The sequence below is a fragment of the Rhinolophus sinicus genome, chromosome 7, assembly GCF_057876585.1.
Source record: "Rhinolophus sinicus isolate RSI-liver-muscle chromosome 7, RSI-T2T, whole genome shotgun sequence".
NCBI classification, from domain to species: Eukaryota; Metazoa; Chordata; class Mammalia; order Chiroptera; family Rhinolophidae; genus Rhinolophus; species Rhinolophus sinicus.
This window is the reverse complement of record NC_142507.1, coordinates 54,045,753-54,068,934: the sequence shown is the minus strand read 5'-3', so window position 1 is coordinate 54,068,934 and position 23,182 is coordinate 54,045,753. Positions and strand designations below refer to the sequence as shown.

General features: G+C 56.6%; 1 protein-coding gene across 5 annotated transcripts; it reads right to left on the bottom strand.

Moving 5' to 3' along the window:
- Positions 1-1,029: 1,029 nt before the first annotated feature.
- Positions 1,030-23,141, bottom strand: ATP8B2 (ATPase phospholipid transporting 8B2). Of its 5 annotated transcripts, none has more exons than XM_074318363.2 (29): positions 22,950-23,141; positions 22,003-22,112; positions 20,556-20,623; positions 18,347-18,405; positions 17,921-18,034; positions 17,695-17,793; positions 17,445-17,506; positions 17,277-17,349; positions 16,970-17,040; positions 16,652-16,731; positions 15,392-15,550; positions 15,056-15,144; positions 13,595-13,791; positions 10,556-10,764; positions 9,694-9,737; positions 8,765-8,930; positions 8,418-8,606; positions 8,149-8,264; positions 7,902-8,066; positions 7,706-7,817; positions 7,469-7,574; positions 7,246-7,390; positions 6,870-7,053; positions 6,486-6,709; positions 6,141-6,224; positions 5,592-5,837; positions 5,303-5,441; positions 3,412-3,542; positions 1,030-3,060 (listed from the first exon to the last, which is right to left on the bottom strand). In XM_074318363.2, coding segments are annotated over exons 2-29 (3,612 nt in total). In that variant the 5' UTR covers positions 22,005-22,112; positions 22,950-23,141; the 3' UTR covers positions 1,030-2,781. The 5 variants fall into 5 exon arrangements, with proteins under 5 accessions (XP_074174464.1, XP_074174465.1, XP_019568845.1 ...); XM_074318364.2 differs by having other exon boundaries at positions 22,051-22,112; XM_019713286.3 differs by lacking the exon at positions 22,003-22,112.
- Positions 23,142-23,182: the final 41 nt, after the last annotated feature.

The window sequence follows — 23,182 nt, the reverse complement described above, 5'->3', positions numbered from 1 at the left end:
GGCTGACTAGCATTTCATCTGTCCTCTGAAACCTATCTTGTAGGTCAGCTGTGGGGGGAAAGAGGGGACAGAAGCGCAGGCGGTGCTGAAGGAGGGTCTGTCACTGGGCGAGAGAGGTGTCAGCACTCTGGTCAGGGAGCAAGATGGCAGGGACAAGGCTGGGAGACTAATCAGCCTCGAAAGATTAAGGCCCGTTTCTATGTCCGGGGGTAGGGGCCTGATGCCGGGTGCCACTTGCTGCCTGAGAACCAGGGTTCCAGAAAGACTCAGGCCAAAGGCTGGTTTGCACCCGGAGAGGCTCTTCCTGTGTGGAGGCAGGTCCCTGGTTGTGCCCTGGGGCTCTGTGATGTTGTCCCAGCCCTGGACCCTTCTCCTTACCAAGAAACTGATCTCTTCCCCGTGTCCGAGTTGAGCACCTACTTGGAATTCTAAAGAAAGAAGGGGAAGGAGAGGACTTGTCACTGTGACAGAAAAGACTGGTTAGGTCCGAGGGAGAAACCAGGCTGGGGGGGTGGGGAGCGTCAGCAGAAGCCCCTAGCCCCCAGCTGTCCTCACCCCACTCTCCCTTCCCTGGAGGGGAGCTCACCTTACCCGCTAACCTTAAGTCCTGCAGTCGTCTTTCAGACTCACCTCTATGAAGCCAGGAAGATGCATCGGTGAGGCCCATGCCAACGGGAAAGGTACAGGTGAAGGCAAACCTTATGTATTTACCTGGGACCTCCCCTCACACACACACCCATCTGGCGAGTGTTTTGAATGAGGTTGGCTTGTGTTTGGACAAGACAAACTGATCAAGGTCTTGAGCGGCCAGCCATCAGCTGAACACAACGTCCCAGTGGGGCCTCCCAGCACTGCCCACTGGCCCGTCTTCTCCCTGACACTGGGTGGGGCAGGTGTGCAAACAGAGGAGGGGCTAAACCCACCAGCCAGACTCCGTTTTCTCCACTCAATCCCATGTAACAAACAATTTCTGCCTTTCCTTTGACCATGACGCTTGGTTAAACATCAGAAAAGAGACAAATCACACACTTCTCAGAAATTGAAATTTTATAAAAAGGCATTTTTCTCTTATATCCATAAAATGATATAATTTTTGCAAGTATAGAAATGTGTCATAAATTATACAGAATGTTCCTTACTTACAGCTCAATGCAACTTGGTACTTTCCTCCCTCCCTAAAAAACGAGAGAGAACCAAAAAAATAATATATATAACTGTATATATATATATATATATATATGTATATATATATAGATTTGTATTTATATAATATAGACAAACCAAATATGAAAAAAAAATCATTTCCTCTTTGGTATAAAAATCAGACTCTCCCCTTGAGAGACACACAAACAGACATGATGTTGGGTTTGTAAACTGTGGCCAAAGGGGGTTTCCCTGTCAAGCTTTCCCCTCCCCCATCCCCATCCCACCCACCCCACCTCACCACAGCCCGCCTGCTAGAACGTTCCAGATCTCTACACCCCATTCCCACCTCCCCACCAATGCTGCAGAGCCCCTCTGCTACCAAAGACCAGGAAAGAATTCTTCCCAAGACTGATCTGGTAGCAATGACCTTGGGAAACGCCTAATTTGGGGGAGAGCTCGCCTGGGGTGCACGATGATGAGCCCGGTCCAGACCAGGCTGGGCACTGACTACCCAGCACATGGACCCACCACCTCCTCCCATCTGCCGGGCAGGAGGGGTGGGACACCTTGTTTACCAGAGGGGAGGCAGAGGCCAGCTTCCCCCTTCAGCCTGCCTCGGGTCCTGGGCTGTAAGTGCAGGAAAATGCCAGATGAGGAGGGGGAACGAAAGTCAAAAGGGACTCAGCAAGTGGTCTGGGGTCTAAATTTAAAACTAAACCAAACTTGTTTTTAGGACTACATTTCATACCCAGTTTTGGGCCACTGCAAATGACAGGGCCACTTGCCCCAGGCTCCAGCCCAATACCAGCAGGACTTATGGAATCCAGGAGTTGATATAGGAGCGTGCTGGGGGAGGGATAGCTCTTCACTCTCAAGGTGAGGAAGGAGACGGGACCAGACCCTCCTTTATACTCTCCCAACACCCTCTGGCTGACAGGCAGGCACCTCCTGCCTGGTCAGCCTCACGGTCTCACATCGGCACCTGCCACTGGAGGGCCAGCCCCAGCTGTGGCTCTGCCCAAATCACTCCACATCCAGCCAGGTGGGGGCGCCCGTGCGCCAGCGTCCTCTTCCCCAGCAGAGTTAAGACACCCACCACCACACAGAAGTCACACAGAGGCCTCCTCCACTTGCCAAATAAAAGACGAAACCAAAGTGGACACAAACACAAATCATGGAGAGACATACACAATGTGAGGGGCCCAGCGGCCCCAGCAGGCCTCTGGCTTCCCGGCGTGATACATTCTTGTGTAATTCAGGAACGGGGGCTCGAGGGCCCCTGGGGGGAGCGGGAGTAAAAAAAAAAAAATACAGAGACTGCAGTCTCCCCGTGGGTTCCCAGGCAAGGCCGGGACAGACCCAATCTCTCACAGTTTTTTCTCATTTTTGGTTCCACATCTGGTCCCCCACTGAGGCAGGTTCCTTCGGCCCAGCCCCTACTCTGCCCTCGGGGCCTGCCCCTTCGGCCCTCCTGGCTACTGGGAGGACCCTCGGTGGGGGACCAGCAGGACAGAGTCCACCAGGAAGATGGGACAGGCAAGGGACGAGGCCCGCAGTTCTTAGACGCGGTCCTGTCGGCGGCCGGCCTGCCCTTGGTGTTCTGAGCACTGGCGTTAGGCGTCCCATTCCCAGCCTTCACCCCTTGAGGGGCTTGTCGGCCCCTCCACTGGGGCTGCTGGCACTGTCACTCTTCTTCCGGCGCAGGCTCTCGATCCAGCTGGAGCTGGAGCGGGCGGTGAAGCTGGAGAGAGCCAGGGAGCTGAGCCGCATGTTTTTCCCAGACATGATGAGCTCCCCGAAGCCCTCCTGGTGGGAGAAGGCATAGCCCGAGCGCCGGGACCCTGTGCGCCCCACGCGTCGCAGGCAGCGGTGCTGGGCCTTGTGCTTCTTCCTCACCAGCTGGGTGTAGCGGACCTGATGGAGGGGACACAAGAGGAACCACTGTCAGTGTGGCAGGGTCACACACCACCATCATCACCACTGCCACCACCACCGCCACCGCCGCCACCACCACCACCGCCGCCGCCGCCATCGCCGCCGCCACCACCGCCACCGCCGCCGCCGCCACCACCATCACCTCCGCCGCCACCACCACCGCCACCGCCACCACCACCACTGCCACTACCGCCACCGCCACCGCCGCCACCACCACCACCGCCACCACCACCACCACCACAGCTGCGAAGGGGGCTCGGAGCTCCAGGACGGAACATCCGGCCGCATGGGGTATCTAAGCCGGGGGCTGTGACACACCCAGTGTCTCACCGTGTCGGAGAGGTCCGGCTTCAGGTTTAGTTTGAGGAATCGAAAGGCAACCACAGGTAGGATGCAGACGACCGTGGTGAGCGCGATAGTCAGCCATACTGTGGGCTGGGCCAGGGTGTTCTGCGCGTTACCTGGGGACGCAGACGCATGGGCTCAGAGGCCTCACAGAGCAGACAGTTCATTTTTATCCCTGCCAGCCCGGCACACCCAGCCTCACAACCTCAGTCACCCTGGCTTCCTGCTCCTCCCTGCTCCCCAAATGCACATCTGACTCTAGCTCCAAATCTGACTCGAGCTCCAACTCTCCCCAGAACGTCAGACCTGCTTCTGGAACTGCCTCACCTGACATCTCTGTGGCACATCCAACAGGCATCTCATTCCACAAGGCCAAAAGCAAAACAAACGATTGCGTCCTCCACCCCAACCTTCCCCAGCTCAGGAAATGCCCCCCTCACTCAGCTGCTCCCATAAGAACCCTGACTTTGAATTCTCTCTCTCAAACCACTCATCCAATCCATTGGCTCCATTTTTCAAAACACCTACGGAATTCCAGCACTTTCCACGGTATTCCAAGCCATCGTCGTTTTCACCTGGATTACTGCTATAGCCACCTTTCTCTCTATACTTTATCATCCATAAAACAGTAAGCGTGATCCTCTAAAAACATAAATCAACTTATGGCATTTCCTTGCTCAAACCCTCCAATTGCTTCCTACCGCATTTAGATTAAAATTCCAAGTTCTTCCTTGGACCTAAATGGGCTTGAATGATCTGGACCAACTGTCATCTCCCTCTGCTCCACTGCCCCGGCCCTCCTCTCCCACCTCCACTTCCTACACACATGCACACGACACACACACACCACACACACTCCTCCACTGCCGACATCTTCGCAAGCCCCCACCTAAGGCTTCTGTATCCCTGTTCCTTCTTCCTAGATCACGCCTTCCCTTTATTCCGATTTCTCTGTGCCAGTGTCCCTTCTTCCAGAGGTCTTGGCTGACTACTCTTGTCCCTCTCTACCTACCCTGCCTGATGTTTTTATAGGACTTATTAGTTCCAGACGTTGTATCTGTTAACTTGTAAACTGTGTGTCTTCGTCACTGAAACATGAAACCCGGGAGGGTGAACTGCTACATCACAGCATCCGGAACAGTGGGACCAATAGCAGGGGTTCACCAAACACCCACGGGACGGAGAAATGAAAAGGTCTAAAGAAAAGGCCAAGACCTGCAAAGGCATCTCTCACCTCATGCTTCCTGCCAGCCCCACTGCCACCCACCACGGCCGCCCTGGCACCAGCTCCAAACAGCTATACACTCAGTCATACAGTAGCATCCTCGCTGGCCACCCACCACTGCCAGGTTCCTTCTTCTAAAGTGATCCTTGGATGCCATTCCCTCTCTCTCCTCAGGGTAAAAAAGAGAGAGAGAGGGAGGGAGGGAGACAGAGACAGAGACAGAGACAGAGAGAGAGAGACAGAGAGAGAGAGAGACAGAGACAGAGACAGATTCCTGGCAAGTCAGACGCAAAGCTCATTCTGGAATCTCCCTGCCGGATCCTGGCTCCACTCCCAGCAGCCTCCTGCGTGGGACGATCCCTCGCCACCCCACAAGCAAGCACCCCACAAGGTGACCGTGACACCTGCCACCCCTTGCGGCCCTGACCTCACACAGCCTGGCAGGGCTATTCTTCACTCTTGGGGACATGGCAGCTCTCTGGGGGCGGTGCCCGGGTCACCTGCACCCAGCTGTCCCCCGGCCCCTTGAAGAATACCTGGCACATAGGAGGGTTGCACACATGTTCACCACATGCGGACTGGCTGCCTCCCTGCTAGTCCCAGAACAGGTGTGACTCCTCGGTGATGCAAGAGGAAGCCCCGGGGACTCACCCACAAACCGGAACTGGTTGGGAAACATGCTGAAGAGCCCGTTGCTATGCATGGCGAAGAGGATAGTGAAGTACACGGCCAGGCTGCCCCAGATGAAGAAGTGGTTGATGGCCGTCCAGTAGCCCGTGTCCAGCCCAATCTGCACAGAGCAGCAGCTGTCACGGCCAGCGGGGCTGTCACCCCCAAACCCCATCTCCTCCCAAGAACAGCACGCCGCGCCCAGAGCGGCCCCGGGGACAGAAGGCTTGCTCCTGGCAGAGGGGACGGCGGCCCCTGGACTGCTTCGTACCTGCACGCTGACCACAATGACCAGCGAGGTCGCCACGGTGACGGCGAAGGACTGGTAGTCAGCCAGCTGGGTGCCGTCATCGCGGGTGGCCTCGGCGAACACCCCGTAGGGGATGAAGAACATGAGCACGGAGGTGTAGATGCCCTGGGCGATGCAGATGAAGAACTCCCGCTTGTTGAACAGCAGGTTCAGCTGGCCAGGCTCGTATAGCTTCGGGTACTCCATGCTCCGCTGCTCAGGGACGTCCTGCCAGGGGAGGGAGGGCCGGGGGCACGCGCGGGGCTCAGACGCTGCCACTGTGACCCAGGACGGCGAAGGGCGGGCCCTGTCCCTGCTTCCTCCTTTCTACATCATTTGACAGCCAGATCCAACCTCCAGCAAACTGCCCCCCATCAGCCTTTGTCCAGCAGCGAGCGGAAGCAGCAGCCACACACTGCCCAGCGGGAAGAGCCGCCCCTCAGGGCACGTGTCACATGCTCACCGCCATCACTGTGACTCCTTCACAGCGGTGTCCTCCCCAACCCACGTGAGCGTCAAACACCCCCGTACCTGATCGAAGACCCCCATTGCCAGGACCGGGAGGGAGGTGTACACGATGTTGTAAAGGGTGATGAAATACTGGTCGTAGACGGTCTGGAAAGAGAACAGCGAGCGACAGGAGTGAATGCTGGGTCCTCCTTCACCACAAGTCAGGCAGAGGCAGGCGGCCAATGTGCAGCCCCAAGGAATGTTCTGGAACTCCCTCTCCACTCCTTCAATGGGCGTTTTTATTTGTTTTTAATGCATGAACCTGACAAGAGCTAGGCCCCAGGGACTGAGCAGGGACCAGAACAAAGGCAGTCGCTGCCCTTCAGGAACTCAGACAGGCCCACCCGTGGGCCAGGAGCTCCGTACCTGGGCCGAGAAGCCGCAGAAGAAGCCGAACCAGAAGTGGACCATGGTGAAAGCAAAGTTCTTGTAGAAGAAATAGCAGAGGAACTTGCACATGCGCAGGTAGGACCAGCGCCCGTGCACCAGCAGGAGGCGCTGCAGGAACTTGAACTGTGAGAAGGAGTAATCTGAGGCCAGGACAGCCTGGATCCCTTCTTGCCCGCTGATACCCACACCAATGTGGGCCGCTGCAGAGACACGAGGGGACAAGAGGGTGACAACGGCCGCACACTTCAGAACAACCCCACCAGCGTACAGCCGCCCTGCCCCTCTAGACTGCCCTGATCCCCTGGCCCTTGTGGGCCCCTGTCCCCCACCCTCCCACCGGCCGACGCAGCCCACACTCACTTTTGATCATGCTGACATCATTGGCTCCGTCCCCGATGGCAAGTGTCACGGCCTTCTTGTACTTCTTCACCAGCTCCACCACTTGCGCCTTCTGCAAGGGGGTCACCCGGCAGCAGATGACAGCTTTACAGGCACAGGCCGTCTCCAGAAACTCCAGCTCCATGTCCGCCTCTAATGCGTGGGCCTGCAACCCAGAGAACCCTGAAGGAGCCCCGGCCTTCCGCAGGAGACCTGGGACTGAGTGCCACCTGGTCCCCTAAAGACCACAGCCCCTCGGAGGTGGAGGGGAAATGAGAACAAGACAAGACAGAAATGCCATTGAGAGAGAAGTGCTCTCCAGAAAGACACCACCCAAGCTGAGGATGGCGACACTCACCAGGCTGTGCCCGTTGATGACCAGGGCATATTCCCCAGCGACGGCTTCCAGGACAGACGTGAGCTTGGAAGAAGAAAGCTTCTCCTGGTAGGTGAAGCCGTTACCTACGGAGCGGGATGTGTCCATCATCTTCTCCCGGGCTTTCCTGTGGGGCAACGAGACCGTGGTCTCCCAGGCCAGGAGCGGGGACTCCAGCCCAACAGGCCCGGGCAGCCCCGCACACCTGAGCTCCTCCCGCACTTCCAGGACGGTGTGGCCTGTGACGATGAACACCTCTGTCATGTCGTCCGTCAGCATCTTACAGGAATAGCCGATGTTCACAGCCGTCTCTATGTAGAGAGGATGCACGTGCTATGGGCAGGCCCCCAACAAGGCCAGCACGCTGCTGCCTGATGGCCAAGGCTCACGCGGAGCCAGAACCCAGCGGGGCTGCAGTTCCCCGCGCCCTGGCGGCTCTCACCTTGCTTGTCTCCAGTCAGCACCCATATCTTGATGTTGGCCAGCGTCAGCAGGGCGATGGTCTCTGGAACCCCTTGCTGCAGCTTGTCCTCGATGGCCGTCGCACCTAGCAGCTGAAATACCCCACGGGTCCCTGGCACGAGAGTCCCAGGCACGAGCCGTCCTCTCCCACCCGGGACCCGCTCCACTGCCTGTACCATCATGTCGCTCTCGATCTCCTCGTAGACACTGGCCAGCCTGTCCTCCCGGTTGTCCAGGGCCAGGCTGGCCTGCAGTCGTCTGTCAGCCCAGTCTTCATAGTATTCTTCATCCAGGTCCTTATAGGCCAGTACCAGGGTCCTCAGCCCGTCCCCTGCATACTCCTGGGGGCAGAGCCAGCAGTCACCCCTGCCCCCACAACATGACAGCAGCAGAGCCCAAGGCCCCGCCCATCCTCACACCTACATTCAGGTGGTCAGTGGTGGTGTTGAGCAGCTCTTGGGTGGAGGGGTGCAGTCTATCCAGCAGGATGGTATCGGCCCCTTTGCAGTACAGTCGGATCTTCCCCTCTGGATTCCGCACTGGGAGCGAGGCAAGGGGGGGAAGTCCCAGAAAAACGCAGCAGGTCAAGACACCAACCTCAGCATATCACCAGGGCCACCCAGCACCCCTCAGCTAGCCAGGCCTGAATGCGCCCCGAGCCCCAAGTGCTGGCAGCCAGGTCCCGGCCTCACCTATGACCGACATCCGCTTGCGGATGTTGTTGAAATCCAGGATGGCCAGCAGCTGGTACGTGATGGCTGTGCCCATCTCGTGGACAGTGATGGTTTTGGGGGTACGAGAGCGGAACACGAAACCAAAGTTCCTGGCTGCGGTGACGAGGGCCCCCTCGTCCGGGGACTGCGCTTTATAGTACAGCTCCCCTGGGTGGGGAGGAAGAACACGAGAGGCTAAGTGGCCCTCCCTCAGCTCCCCCCGCGCCCCGTCCGGGAAGCCCCAGGCCGGCCGCACTACACAGCAGAGTCCAAGTTGAAAGGCACGGGTCAGGCAGGGGAGAGCACAGGCCAGCTCCGTGGCTCACCTTCGTTCTTTTCTTCTGACATGACAGTATGACACAGGGAGAGGAGGCGGAAGAACTCGTGAGTGTGGGGGTCCCCCGCCTTGACAGCCTCCAAGAGGGTGGGGTCCCAAAATAAGAACTTGTTGTCGGCCAGAGGATTGAAGGAGAAGTCGACGGGTTCAGGCCTCTGGGGCAGGTAAGAGGACAATTAGGAAAGAGTGGGCGGCCGGGCGGCCTCCCAGGGAAGGGGCTGAACCCGCCCTATTGCTCCCTGTCCTTCCAACTCTTAGTAGGCGTCTCCACTGTGGACCTCAACATTCCCACTGCTAAGTTATAGAAATAATTTAACCACTATGCTGTGCGCCCGAGACTAATACCGAATGTCACCTGTCATTGAAAAAGAATAGAAGTAATAGTAATTAAAAATAAAAATTTTTAAAAAAACAAGGATCTGCCTAAGACAGAAGCAGGAAGTCAGAGTTAGAGAAGGGGACTGGATGATGGCGGCCGCGGCTGGAGCCATGGGGCCGGAAGCCAAGGACGGGGGACAGTTTCTAGAAGCTGCCGTAGATGGGAATCGATTTTCCCCTGGAGACCCAGAAGGAACCAGCTCTGCAACCCCCGATGTGAGCAGGGGGAGAAAGTCCCAGAAAAACTCAGACAGGTGGCGACCCCCACCTCATCATATCACCAAGGGGCGCCCAGCACCCCTCACCACACACATATGACTCATTTTGGATTTTGGACCTTCAGAACTGTAAGATAACATGTCTGTGTTGTTTTAAAAGAAATACATCAATTAAAGTGAAATTAAAAAAAAAAAAACCTCCCTCTGCTCCCATCTCCTGAGCAGACATCAAACACATCACTAACTCCTCTGCTTGTTCCTGGTCAGGCGTCCGTTCTATGGTTAAGTGGCACACAAAATATCAGTGGAGGCTGGATCTTACCTCTCCCAATTCAGCTTTGTGTCCCAGGACATCGAACACGTCCCCTACACACAGCAAGGACAGAGGAGAAGCAACGTCAGGGCCAGGGTCCCCTCAGAGCAAGGGGAGAAACTGCAGCACAGAAACCCGCAACCCTAACCACTGAGCAAACGTCACACTGCTGAGGGGTGGGACACGCGGCGCCAGGCACCCTGGATCCTCAGAACCCCACAACTGAAAGTCACGGTCCCAAGACCCCCCAACAGCTCTCCTCCCAGGGAAGCTGCTAGTCCGCACAGGCTTCCCTGGGCTTCCCGCAGTGCCTTTCACCCCGTGGGCCTCCACAGCGACATGGCCTGACACACTGGCCAGAAGGCCCAGGTTAGTACAGAAAGCAGTTAGGAGAGGGACTCACTCTGCACAAAGGTCAGACGCCACACCCCCTGCCCCAAGCCATCCCAGCAGCTCAGACACAAGGCCATTGCCGCAGGGCCACGCTGGAAAGACCATAGTCACATTCCAGAGACTCACAAGGCCCCTGCACAGCAACACAGGGAGATTCTAGCACTCCACCGGGGCAGCCAAGGTCCAACCTGGCCGCGACGCCCAGAGGCCAGTGTCTGGGGCTTCAGGTCAAACAGCCAAGGCGCTCCCCTACTGCCCGGAGCTGGGACCAGGGTGAGGGCGTCAGCAGAGGACAGGGAAGCTCGGTCGGTGTCTGCGTCTGGACACGGGATACAGACTGGACCCTTTCAAGGCCCCACGGAACCCAGCAGGAAAGAAGTCAAAACCCAAACGTCAGGACAACTGTGGGGGCCCCAGTTCCTCTCTCCTTCCAGGCAAACTGCGAGCCGTCCCTCCCGGTGCCTGTGGCGCCACGTACCGTAGCTCCGGCCGTTGATGGAGCACTTGTTGAAGACCATGATGTTCTGGGTGAGAGTCCCCGTCTTGTCGGAGAAGATGTGCTCTACCTGGCCCAGCTCCTCGTTCAGCGTCGTAGTGCGAGCCTCTGCAGGCGTCCGCTTCTTTGCACAGAACATTTTCTTGTCCCAGTTGATGAAGTAGCTGTGGCCCAGGCGAATGACCTCCACACTGCACAGGGGACAGGCGGTAAGGCCGGGCGGGACGTGTAGGAGGTGCCCCCCCTCCCACGGGGCCTCCGCTGCAGGCCCTCCAGCTGGGACAGACGAGGACAGAGTGGACACCTAGGCTCAGGAACCTGGGGGGGTGGGAAGGGTGAGGGGAGCCTGAAGGTGGCCCGGCCACATACAGCCAGCACAGGAAGTCCCCAGCCCCGACCCTCTGATGCGCTCCAGATAAAAAGGTGCAAAGGACCTGGGCAGGTGGGACAGACAGCACAGGTAGTGGAGGAAGAAACAGGGACTGCAGACAAGGTACTCGACCACGTCTTACCTCAGGGCTAATAATACAGAAACCATGCAGAGAAAACAAGAGAAAATGCGAGAGGGAAGGGAGAGAAAAAAAGAGAGAAGTAATGAGGGTGCTGCATCTGCCACAGCCACACAGGCGCCACCACAAAGGGGGCCCCCAGTGGGGAGCGGAAGCTGAGAGGGCTCGAGTCCACCCTCCCTCTGACACGCTCCTCAGGACTCCACACCCCACTCTGTGGCTTTCAGAAAGAGCACGTGGCAAACTGAGATGCTGACTCTGGAAGGGGGGGACCTGACACTCTGGGAAATGACACCAATTCACAAGGGTGTGGTGCTTTCAACACCTCAGGGTCTGTTCACACCCTGCTTTGCCAGGTGATACCTTTGGGAAATGGACTGTCAGCGTTTCAGAAAGGACCCTGTGTGTAGGTCCAGTACAGCCAAGTGATGGGACCACATCTGGAACCCTGCTTCTGACCTGAGGCTGCTGTCAGGCTCCATCAACCAGGCAAAAACTGAGCTGGCTGGAAATAGCTCCATCGTCTTCTACCACTGAGCTGATCAAGCAGTTCCCCGCCTCCCCCAGACACACATGCTGTTCCCTTGATGAGACATAGAAAGAAAACTTTCTCAGGCATCTACCCCTGGCTTGGACACAAAACACGCAGAGCAAAGCCCAAAGATGGAGAAAAAATTTGGCTGTGGGCAAGAAAGCATTTAAATAGTAAGGAAGAAATCATTTACAATGATAACAATACCCGTGCTATCACCCAGCACTTTAAGTTTTAAACTATTTTCTTTTTTTAATAATTTATTTTTTAAATTTATTGGGGTGACAATTGTTAGTAAAATCACATAGATTTCAGGTGTACAATTCTGTATTACGTCATCTATAAATCCCATTGTGTGTTCACCACCCAGAATCAGTTCTCCTTCCATCACCATATATTTGATTAAACTATTTTCCAATCTAGTATCTTATATCAAGATGTCCCTTTGGAGAAGGTGGGCCAAGTATTATTATTCCCATTCTATATGAGAAAACCGAGGCCCCCAGCAACTGCGGAGTTGCCTGAGGTCACACGACTAATGAGAAGGCAGGACTAGCCCCCATCCTCTGAGTCCCAATGCTCTAGAACAACCCAGTCTGTACAGCCTCAGTACAGAAACACCATCTTCCATCTCTGCCATCAGTAGTACCGTGTTTCCCCCAAATAAGACCCAGCTGGACAATCAGCTCTAATCCGTCTTTTAGAGCAAAAATTAATATAAGACCCGGTCTTATTTTACTATAATATGAGACCGGGTCTTACATAATATAATACAATACCGGGTCTTATATTAATTTTTGCTCCAAAAGACGCATTAGAGCTGATTGTGCAGCTAGGTCTTATTTTCAGAGAAACAGGGTAAGATTCGGGGGCTAGTGGGAACATTGCAGGCTACCTAGGGAAGCTGTATGAACAAAAACATGGCACGTGGGAAGAGTTCTGAGCAGCACCATAAAGCATTTCCTTAAAAATGTTGCAGGTCCCCTTGTCTCACGTGCAAGGCGCTAAGTAGGAAAGAAAATTTCTCTCTCTGGCCAGTTCTTCCTCCCCCTCTGGCATCCCCACCATCCAGTTCAGCGTCAGTGGCCCAGGCCTGCTAACATCTCTTTGCCGCTAGCATCCTTGAACCCATTCATGCATACCACTGCCTGCCAACACTTCTCAAAGTATCCTTTAGATTTTCTGTTTTTGTTTTTAAAGAATCCTTTAATGGTTTACTAAGGACGAAGGCCAGAGGCAAAGATGTAAGACCAACCACTAGGTTTCCAGCTCCCTGCCCCACAGCCAAACTGTTCCCGCCCATTCCTAGGTCCCTAACCCCAAGCCTTTGTTCCTGGGCCTCTCCCCGGCTCCACGTGCACCCAACCCAGACACCACTCAAAGCCTGTGTTACACACACCTCTTCAGAGATGTCCTCCCTGATTAACTGCTCCAGGACACATGCGCTTCCATCTGTCAGGGCACTTTGGGCCTCCCGCCTGGTATTGTGGTATCTCATACCATTTGTACCCGCTCCCCCCCCCCCACAGGCCTACTTTTGAAGACAGAGGCCTCGTTCCACATCCCCGTATCCCCTTGCTGTCCACGTAAGTCTGTAGGTAGAATGACTTCTACAGGCCTTGTCCCCACTGTTTTACAACGTGTTGAGATTTTCCTTCCTCTGCTAGACCGTGGCTCCCGGAGGGAAAGCGAGCCATCCCGAACACAACTTCGTGTGTGACACGCACCTAGCGTGCTTCTCTGCACAAAGCTGGCATGCCATTAACCTGTGCCAAGGAAACCAATACGGTTTTCGTTCCCATACAGTCCAAAGGGCCAGGAAACCGAAGTGAGCTCTGCCCACGGAGATAATCAGGGGACATAAAGTGTTCACAGCACAGGAAGACGAGCACGTTGCGTTCCTTCCCCAGAAGTTCACCTTCCCAGACAAGGGACGCCGGCCCGCGGCCCACGCACGCTCCGGGCAGCGAAGGCGCATACCTGACATACAGCGATATGGGCACGACGGTGTTCAGGATGATGATGTAGGACCAGAAGGAGAGGAAGCCGGAGAAAAAGGCACTGTCCACGGCCTCGTCCCAGGGCAGGTACACCTGGAAACGCATCCCGACCTCGTGCTCCCAGATGGCATTGCCAATGGCCAGGATCACCCCCATGCAGACCAGGAACCCAAAAATCTGCGGAAGAATGAGAAGCAGAAGCGAGCTTCCTACCTGAGCCGTCCAAAGCTCAGGCATCTTTAACAGGGTGGCACGCTCGAGGGGGAAGCGCCCAGAACTGGTGACAGACAGGTTCTAGTCTGGCCCCGACCCTCCGCTAGGGCTCCCGTCTGCATGACGGGGAAGCTGACACAGTTGTGTAGCTCCCAGTGCGACATCCTAGAACCCTTACGAGGCCTCAAAGTGGGGTGAGCTACTTTCAACATACCAAAGCAGCTTCCTGGATGGAAGTCACCCATCTACCCGACCTAGGCCTCCACAAGCCAACAACGATGCCAAGTGTGGGTCACGTTCACCATCTCATCCAGATTGCCCCTCCCCCTCCCCCCGTTTTTTTTAAAACCAGAGAAACAAATTGTATTTCCATAAATATATACTTCTTGATAGCCAAAAATCTTATAAAGCTTGGAGTCCTTGGGAAAGGATCCTAAGAAAGTTATGGAGGTTAAAAGAAAAAATTCGAGACCAGTCTGATTTCACACATCTCTTTGCAAACCGGCCTCGGCTCTTTAAGCTCTGGAACAAAACAGGAACCACCCTGGTGCCCAAGGACCAGCAGGGGGCGATGCGAGCCTCTGCCTGACACACACCAGCCTCCCTCAGGCTGGGTTTCTGCAAACCCTTTAAAGCCAGGGTGGAAACTGGCCCCCCAGCCTTCGCAAGCTGGCATGTGGGGGGCAGGCAGCAGGCAGTGGGGGTGCAAGCAGGGGAGGAGAGGAGGGAAGAAGAACCCAACAAGGAGCTCAAATTTCTAGCCAAACAAGAGAAGGATTCAAGAATCGCCAAAAAAACGAAAACAGAAACTTTTCCTTTGGGACCCTTCGCTCTTAGAAGTCAGGGGAAAAGACCCCCTTCTCCATCCTCCAAATGGAAATTTTTCTTTTAACTCCCTCTCGATCCCCGTGAAGGCCTCCTTGTCCTGGGCAAAAGCAAACAGGAGGTCACATGCTACACGAAGTCATCGTCGGAACTGGAATCCAGAGAAGGGAAGGCTTGTTTCAGCTTTCTTTAAGTTGTTGACTGACGCATGTTCCCAAGGTGTTTTAAAATAATATCTCCCAAGGCTAAAAGGAGCGTGAAATAAACACTGCCTTTGAGGGGCTGACCTGCCGGTGGCTTTAAAGCCAAAACCTGAAGCTTGGCTACTGAGCCGGGAGGAGAGGTGGGAGCAAAGGGAGAAACAGACAGGCCGGGCCAGAGCCCACGGGCCGGGAGGCCTTACCCAGAGCACCAGGGTGTTCATGAGGCGGTCAATACTTGTTCTCTTGAATTTCGTCCTGCCGCTGTTCTGCATCAGCTTAGTGTCAGGACCTAGAAAGGAAGCAGAAGGGCTGGGAAAGCCAAATAACCCATGTGCCTCCGGGCTCCTGCTGGGGTTCCCAGACTCAGGACATCAGGGTGGAAAGAGACGCCGGCTGGAGGAGAGGTTTGGTTTCAAGGCTGGTGAGTTGTTACCCCACACGCTGCACCAGCCCACGCAGCCTCCTCCCACGTGCCTGAGGACACCACGGCTGAGGCCAAGCCTTGCTCTTCTTTCTTTGGACCCCAGGAGGCTCACCTGCAAAGATGACCAGGCCGAAGCACCACTCGGTGTTTCGCAGCACGCAGCCCCGCAGCAGCATGTTCTGGTTGCTCAGAGGAAACTTGTTCTCCTTCCAGTAGAGGGCGCCACTGAATTTGTCCAGCTTGTTGTTGGGAGGCTCGCAGATCACTTCGCCTTAGGGAAAGGGAGACAGGAGTGCCTGGGGTCAAGGTGCAGTGTAAGCTTCACCCCAAGATGGCAAGACACAAAGAGCCCCTAACGGAGCCGGTGCAGTCACACGGCCCGTCCACACCCTGATGGTGGGTCTGTGGACTGACGCCACTTTGGAGGAAAGGAAACAGACAACATGAACTGATACTAAAAGTACACACACCCTTGGACCCAGCAATCTACAGAAATAACGGCACAGATCACAAGGGTTTTTATTGAAGCATTATTTAAACAGCAGAAGACTGGGAACCACTGAATGATCAAGGAACAGTTGAATAAATTATGACACATCAATCCTACGTAATAGTATACAGCTATTAAAAAGACTGAGGTCAGGGGCGGCCGGATGGCTCAGTTGGTTAGAGCACAAGCTCTTGAACAACAGGGTTGCTGGTTCGCTTCCCACATGGGCCAGTGAGCTGCGCCCTCCACAGCTGGATTGAAAGAGCAACAACTTGGACTGATGGGCCCTGGAGAAACACACTGTTCCCCAATATTCCTCAATAAATTAAAAAAAAAAAGACTGAGGTCAACCTCTTTAAAGTGATATGAGTGATAAGGTAACGGTGATGAATTTCATAGGTAGCGAAAGGCAGGTTGCAGAGATTTGGTTACAGTATGCTCCCGCTGATTTCTGTTCACATGTTTGTATCAACACAGAGAAAAGTGTAGATGAAAATACACCCAACTGCCAGTCGAACCGGCTCCCTAAGGACGGCAGAACTGGAGGGTGGGCGGGCGTTTTCCTATACGCACTGTACAGCTTGTCTTGTTAGATAGAAGGAGCATATATCACTATTCTGAACTGAACAAGAATAAGAAATAAAAAGCTGAAATTCTCCAATATGCACAATAAGGATGGAGCTATCAGCCGTGAAGATCTCTGGAAATGACCATCAATTCAAAAATGAGCGGTAGCCACCAGACATTCCTGACCCCCGCTCCCCCACCAAGAGTCCAGGACGCTGCGTAAGCACAGCTACAGGCCAAAAGGACAGAGTGCAGTTTAAACCCCCAACCCAACCACTTCCTCTACCTGAGAGCGGCTTCTCTGAAGTTACTCACCATCGAACTTGGCAAGCTTGCTGATGTCTCCCAATTCCGAGGTGACTGCAATTGCCTGACGCACTTTCATGTTGGTCTCTCTGCAAAGGACAGTGTCCCTGAGTCCTGGCTCCCTTCCCTTCCTGTCCGTTCTACCTGGGAGCCCCTGACCATGGGGCATCACGGCCCCCATGCATTACTGGGTGAGCGATACTTCTACACACCCAAAGTCTTACCTAAAGGTTTCCAAAAGGTACACCCTCCACACCTTTCAAAATCAAGCTTTTTTTAGCCCTAAGGAGGCCGAAGGAGAGATGTGACACGGAGCACGCCACTTACCCATCGAGTTCTGCTGTCTCTATGTAACACAGCCCATGGGGCTCACTGCTGGAAAGGAGGAGGAGGTCCGCCTAGAGAGAAAACCCAGTGAAAAGCCAAAGACCCCGCCCTCCACCCCCCAAAGGCGTCTCTGATGAGCCCTCTTTCCACCAAGCATTCTCGGTCTGCTGAGCCCCAAGCACGTGAATGGCTAGAAAGGAGCCCGTGGCAAGCACACTAATATGACACGCAAGCTTCCCACTCAAGAAAGCTTCCTTTCATGGGTGTTTAAGGGGCAACAGTAAGTCAGGAGACACTCATCCCTTACCGCCACAAACTGGTTATTTTCCAGCTTGATGATGTCACCAACACAGACATTCATCCACTGCTCCTGCTGGAGGCTGAGGCAATGAGAATGCGGGGAGGAGGTTGTCAGTGGCTGCAGATGCTCCCAGAGGACCCTCCCCAAAGCCCTCAGTCTCTGACAGACACTCACATTCCATTTATCAGCACCTGAGACTGACGGTTATTCACCTGGTTATCACTCTTGTGGCGGAACTGAAAAGAAGGAGACTAAGAAAGGTTAGGCACCTTCTCCTGCTCCACGGGACTTAGATGGCCAGTGGCAGGCAGAGCACGCTGGGTACCACCTGTTCACAGATCTGCTCTCCCCCCGCCCCACTTCCCAGCCAAGATGGCTTGGCTCTAGCTGGACGGGGTAAGGGACGGCCGTGAACACAACTCACGTAGTCATCAGTGGCGTCTTTAACAGCTGTGATGGTGAGAACAAGGACCAAAGGCACGATGGTGGTGAACCAGGACAGGGAGGAGATCTGTGGGATCAGCTGAAAAGAGGAAAGAGAAGGCATGCCTCTGAGGCCCCATCCTGCGCCCTCTCCCGCCCTACACCTTTCTCTGCCTTCACTGTCTTTGGCTTTGTGAGTTGCCAGCGGTCAACCGTGGGTCACGTACCTGCAGAATGAGAAGGAACAGGAAGTAGGTGTTGGCAACTTCCTGGAACTGCTCAAACAGGTTGACAGGCAGGAAGGTGAGGATATTGTACTTGGAGGTCTTGATGCAGTTACTCTGTGGCCGTGGGAGAGAAGACAACGAGGCTGCCTCCTCCCCCCACGCTGCCCCAAACCTCTGCCCCCAAAGCCAGCAACCACAGGTGTGGGAGGGGGACCGAGCAGGAGAGAAGGGAGTCTCACGGGTCAGTCCGCTTCACTGACAGGTGAAGCCATGAAAAATTCAGCACGGTTGCAGATGGAGAGGGTGGCGAGGCCGCCTTCCCCTCCCCCAAGCAGGCTCCCATCCAGCCCCTCCCCCCAGCCTAGGCTGTGCCTCCCCTTTCCAGCTCAGGAGGAGGTTTCGCACAAGGAGTCTGGGGCCGCTCACCGCGTACTGAAATTTCTCGTTGTACTCCCGGTCATTGGCCCGCGCCCTCCTTTCTTCTTCTGCAACAGAACGGTGCTGCACTCAGGAGAAGCAGACTGAGGCCTGGCCTGGCACCGTGTCAGGCCCGCCCCACTCTGGGGGTCTTCCACTGGGGGCCCGTGGTTCTTTCCACCGTACACAGCTCTAAGGAATCAGCGCCACACCTGAGGTGTCACTAAATTCTTCCACCTCTCTCCACCAGCCTGACGGCTGGGCTCTGCAGGCATTACTCACAACACAGGAGGCCTTCTTTCCTCCCCAATAACCAACCATCAAGGTCTTCCACTGGGGACACTCAGTTCCTCTCCCCATCCCTTTAATTAATACTTTAGGTACTCGTGGTCTTGGGAATCCCCAGAGGAAAGCAGCTGGAGCCACACAGCTTCCTACCCCTGGGAACCCCTGCAATTCCTGCCATAATGCTACCCTCCCCTAACCTGGGGGTAGGGTGGGTGGCAAGACGGAGGGTCACCGTGCCCTGGGACTGCTCTGCGGCAGCATCCCAGCCCCACGTGCGGTCCCTCTACAGGAGCCTCTGCTTGTCACATGCCGCCAGCAGTGGATTCTGACTGGCCCACAATGACATCACCTTATTTTAAAGCTCATCTTCAAGTAGAAGGGGGGGTCAGGGATATGGGTCATGCAGACTGAGACAGAGAGGCAGGAGGGAGGAATGCGATGCACTTGAAACAGTTGCTCTCTAACTGTAACCTTTCTCGCACCATCTGCACACATTTCCCCTACACAACACATTTGTCACTAACTGAGTCACAAATGAGCTACACCTGTCCTGAACCGCCGCAGATCTGGGACTGTAGGCCACCAAGTTCTGGGACAGAACACGGGGGTGTCCTGTGAAGGGTTCTCCGGCCCATCTCCCGAGGTCACCATGACCACAGGCTGAGGAAGGGCCCATCCTGGTTAGGCGGCCAACACAATGCCTTAAACCCGGCCTAGAAGCAAAGGCAGCATTTCACACGCCTCCCCTCACCCCCTCCGAAGACCCCTGCAGGGCACACTGCAGTATCAGAACCTGCCACCACAGCATCCTCTGCCTAACCAGAGAACTCCCTCCCGGCACTGTCACTTCACTCCCAGAAACTTCTCCAGAGGGAAGCCCTCTGGCTGAGACCCCTGCCCAGTCATGCAAAGGGAGAGTTAGGGACGGGACCCTTCGCAGCCAGGACCTCTGGGTCTGGAAAGGAGAGGTTCAGGGAAGGTTGGGGGAGGCTGAGGACAAGCGAATGTGAGGGTAGGCGAGGGAGAGTTCTGGGCTCGGGAGAGCTGCCTGTCGCTGCCTCCCGTTACCTGTCCCCCAAGAGGGTTTCTTTCGGCTCCAGGAGGGGGGCGCCCCGGCCCGGGCCCACTTCTCTGGCATCTCCTTGGGGACCGTCATGATCCCGGTTTGAGCGGGGGAGAGCGGACGGTCTGTCAGTCCGTCCTTGGGCTCAGCGGCGCCGATCGGGCGGCCCCCCGGGGAGGCACAGGAGCTGCGGCCGCTCAGAGGGGAGCCCCGGCCGTCGGGCGCGCGCCCCACCTGCAGCCCCGGCCATCCTCGCGGCCGCCCTCACCCGGGACGCCGCGCGCTCAGCTGCGCTGCACCCACCGCCCCCGAGTCCCGCGGACACCGCGCACTGAGCGGCCCCGAGCGCGGCGCGCACGCCCTGGGCTCCGCCCCCGCCCGCTCCGCGACTGCAGGGCCGCCGCCAGCCAGCGCCGCGTAGGCGAAAGCCCGCGCCCAGCCCCGCCTCCGCGCCCGGCCAATGCGGGTGAGGGGACTGCCGGCGTTGTCGGGGGCAACCGCTTTCGTCCCACCCCCACCCCCGCCCGCAGGAAGACCAAGACCGCGGGGTGATGAGAAAAGGAGGGGAGAACGGAGGGAGGAGACCAGGAGGTGTGAAGACGGAGGGGCGAATGGAAACACAGCTCCCCAGGGTTCCCAGGCCAGGGTTCCCCGGTGCGGGTCTGCGTGTTTGGGAGTGAGGGGCAGGTACTCAGCACCCGCCGGGGAAACCCAGCTCAGGGATCCAGGGGAAGAATTCGGTTTCCCAGGCTCCCCTAGGCTGGGTAGAGATTGCAATCTATCCTCCTTCAGACACACTCCCTTTGATCCCTGAGCCATAACACCCATTCTTGATAGTCCCAGAGACACCCCCACCTCCTGTCTTACCTGGGGGGCGCTTTTTTGCACACAGTGCCATCTCACCCAGCAAGGTCCCAGCAATCCCATGGGAGACCCTGCAGGAAGGTGACATGTGCGTGAGGTCAGGAAGCTGAGGGTGACCCTTCAGTCCCCTCTTCAGACTCCTCCTGAGTGCCCTCTTCTTCAGATCTGACCTTGCCCTCCCTCCCCGGCCTTCCCCCCTACACCCCACCAGCACTATTCTTACTGCCCTGATGGGCCCCTGAGAAAGACAGGACGTCCCCACCACCTCTCCCCGTGCCTCTTGGAGAACGTGAGAGGACTGACCGTGTACAAAACCCAAGATGTGCTGGGAAAGGCGGGGGCAGTGAGAGGAGGCCAGATATTGATGGGAGGGGCACAAGTACCCATCCCAGGGACAGGGGATGCCCCCGCATGCCCTCTTGGTGGCAATGAGTGGTGCCTGTGTTTGCTGGAAAGCAGAATATGCACCACAGGGTGGGGTTGAGGGAACACAGCCAGGAAACACCTGGCAGAGCATCAGGAAACAGGCTCCACCCTTCTCAAAACTTTACAATCCTCCCATCCCCCCACGACTGGGGCTCCCACTGTCACCTCCTCCAGGGGAGCTCACATTAGAATCATGGCCTTCACTTCCTGCATGCTGTCCCCAAACCACTTCCTCTAAGTCTGGGTCAGCCACCCTCTGGACAAGAAGAGGGGTCTTCCCACCCCCAGCGGGAGCTGTCCCTCTCCCTCCCAAGCCCAGTCAGGTCAGCACGGCAGTGGGTGCAGGCGCAAGGAGCATCAGTCAGATGGACCTCTGCTTCCTTCCATCTTCCCAGGTCCTTCCTTTCACCTAAAAAGGTAAAAGGTCTGGCTTACAAGACAGAGCCTCAGCCTGGCCCAAAGGAAACTGCCAGCCAGGTCTTGGGTTCTCTTGTCACCTCCTCTTTCTTTGTCTGGGTGGAAAACCTTCCTCCTCTTCGGTTCCCTGTCTCCAGCCTACTGGGCACACCCCACCAGCCTGTCAGCTCCAAGAGATACTAATTGCCTGTCTGCTCAACCTCTATAATTACAGACTCTGGCCACAACCAGTCACCCACACCAGTCCTCTCTTCACAAGCTCAGACTCTCTTCCTGGACCCCAGATCAGGCAATCCTGAAAGCCAGAAGTCCGTTTCCTCCCTGACCCTTCCCAACCCTGGCAGGCAAGGGTGCCTGTCTCAGGGAAAAAAACCTCATCCACATTTTAGAGATGCCAAGCCCTCCCTCAGGGCCCCCAGCCAGGGTCTCCACCCAGAATAGAGTGTGAGTCATGGAAGGGTGGGGTGCGAGGGGAGAGGTCAAAGGAGAGGATGCAAGGGTGGGCTTCTCAAGTCCCACAGCCAGCCCCACCCAGCCAGGGAGGCAACCAAGAAACCACAGATCCGGCCTTGGGTCCTAGCAAAGAGTTAATGAAGGAGCCACACACATGTTCAGGAGTCAGGAGTCTGGACACCGACCAGGAAAGTTCTTTTACCTCCAGGACCCTGGGGAGACTGAACGCTGGCTTGGCCCCAGACCTCATCCCCTCTGGGGGCCCTGGGAGGAAGGGAAAGGGAGGGCGAGACCTGAGAACAGGGACCCCTCTCACTTCTCCTTCCCAGTCTCACATAGTCTGTCAGGGCCATTAGCCACGTCGCCCTGCCCCAGCCCCCTCTGCAGCCACATTTGGGATAAAAATAGCTGCTCTGGGAAGAAGGCAATGGTCCACGGAGGAAAAGGCTCCTCCTGGAGGCCAGGCCCCTGCTCCCTTCCAGCCCAAACCCAGGAAGGCTGACCCCTCCTCTCAGAGGAGGCTGGCAGGGCTATCTGTGGGCCGCTCAGGGAGACAGCAGGCAGTGCAGTCCAAGACCCCCAGCTCACCTGCCACCGACACCACCCCGGGCCACCTTCCACAGCGAGGACAGAACCCAGGACTCACTCCCCAGATCTGAGCGCCCAGAGCTGCACCTCTCCGGCCCAGAGACGTCCACCTCACAGAGACAAAGCCTACCAGCCCCCAACTCCCTCTCCAGACACCCAGTAACTGGGACCGCAGTTACTCCGCTCAACCCAACTCTGTGGGCGGCTCTCCCCCCTCCGCTGCTCCGCTAGCTTCTCTTCCGCACGCCCGCGCCCCTTACCTGGTCTCCACGCGCCCCTTCAGCACCCCATCCTCCCATCTTGCAGACAGCCTTCCAATCCGCCCATGCTCCGGCACCCGGACACCCCCTGCTCTCCAGTCACTCCCTCCTCCGTCTCACTGGCTGCCGACTCCCTGTCCGGTCCTCCCCAACCCACACCCGCCTCCCGGCCCCTCCGGCCCCGAGCCCCAGTCCGCAGCCGCATCTGCCCTCCGCCCGCGCTCCGGGGCTGCCCCGCCTCGTCCGGCCTCACCTCAGCGCTCAGCGCTCGGCGCCCGCCCCGGCGGCCCCGTCCCGGCCATGCCGGGGGCTGGGGCGGGGGGCGCTCGGCTCGGCTCCCCGCGGGCTCCCGCCCCCCAGCTGCAGCCCCGCTCCCCCCGGGGCCTCGGCCCGCTACTTTGTGTCAGTTTCGGCCACGGCGGGGCGGAAGTGACGGAGATGGCGGGAGAGGGCGGGGGGCGGGAGGGGGTTTTGGGGAGAAGGAGG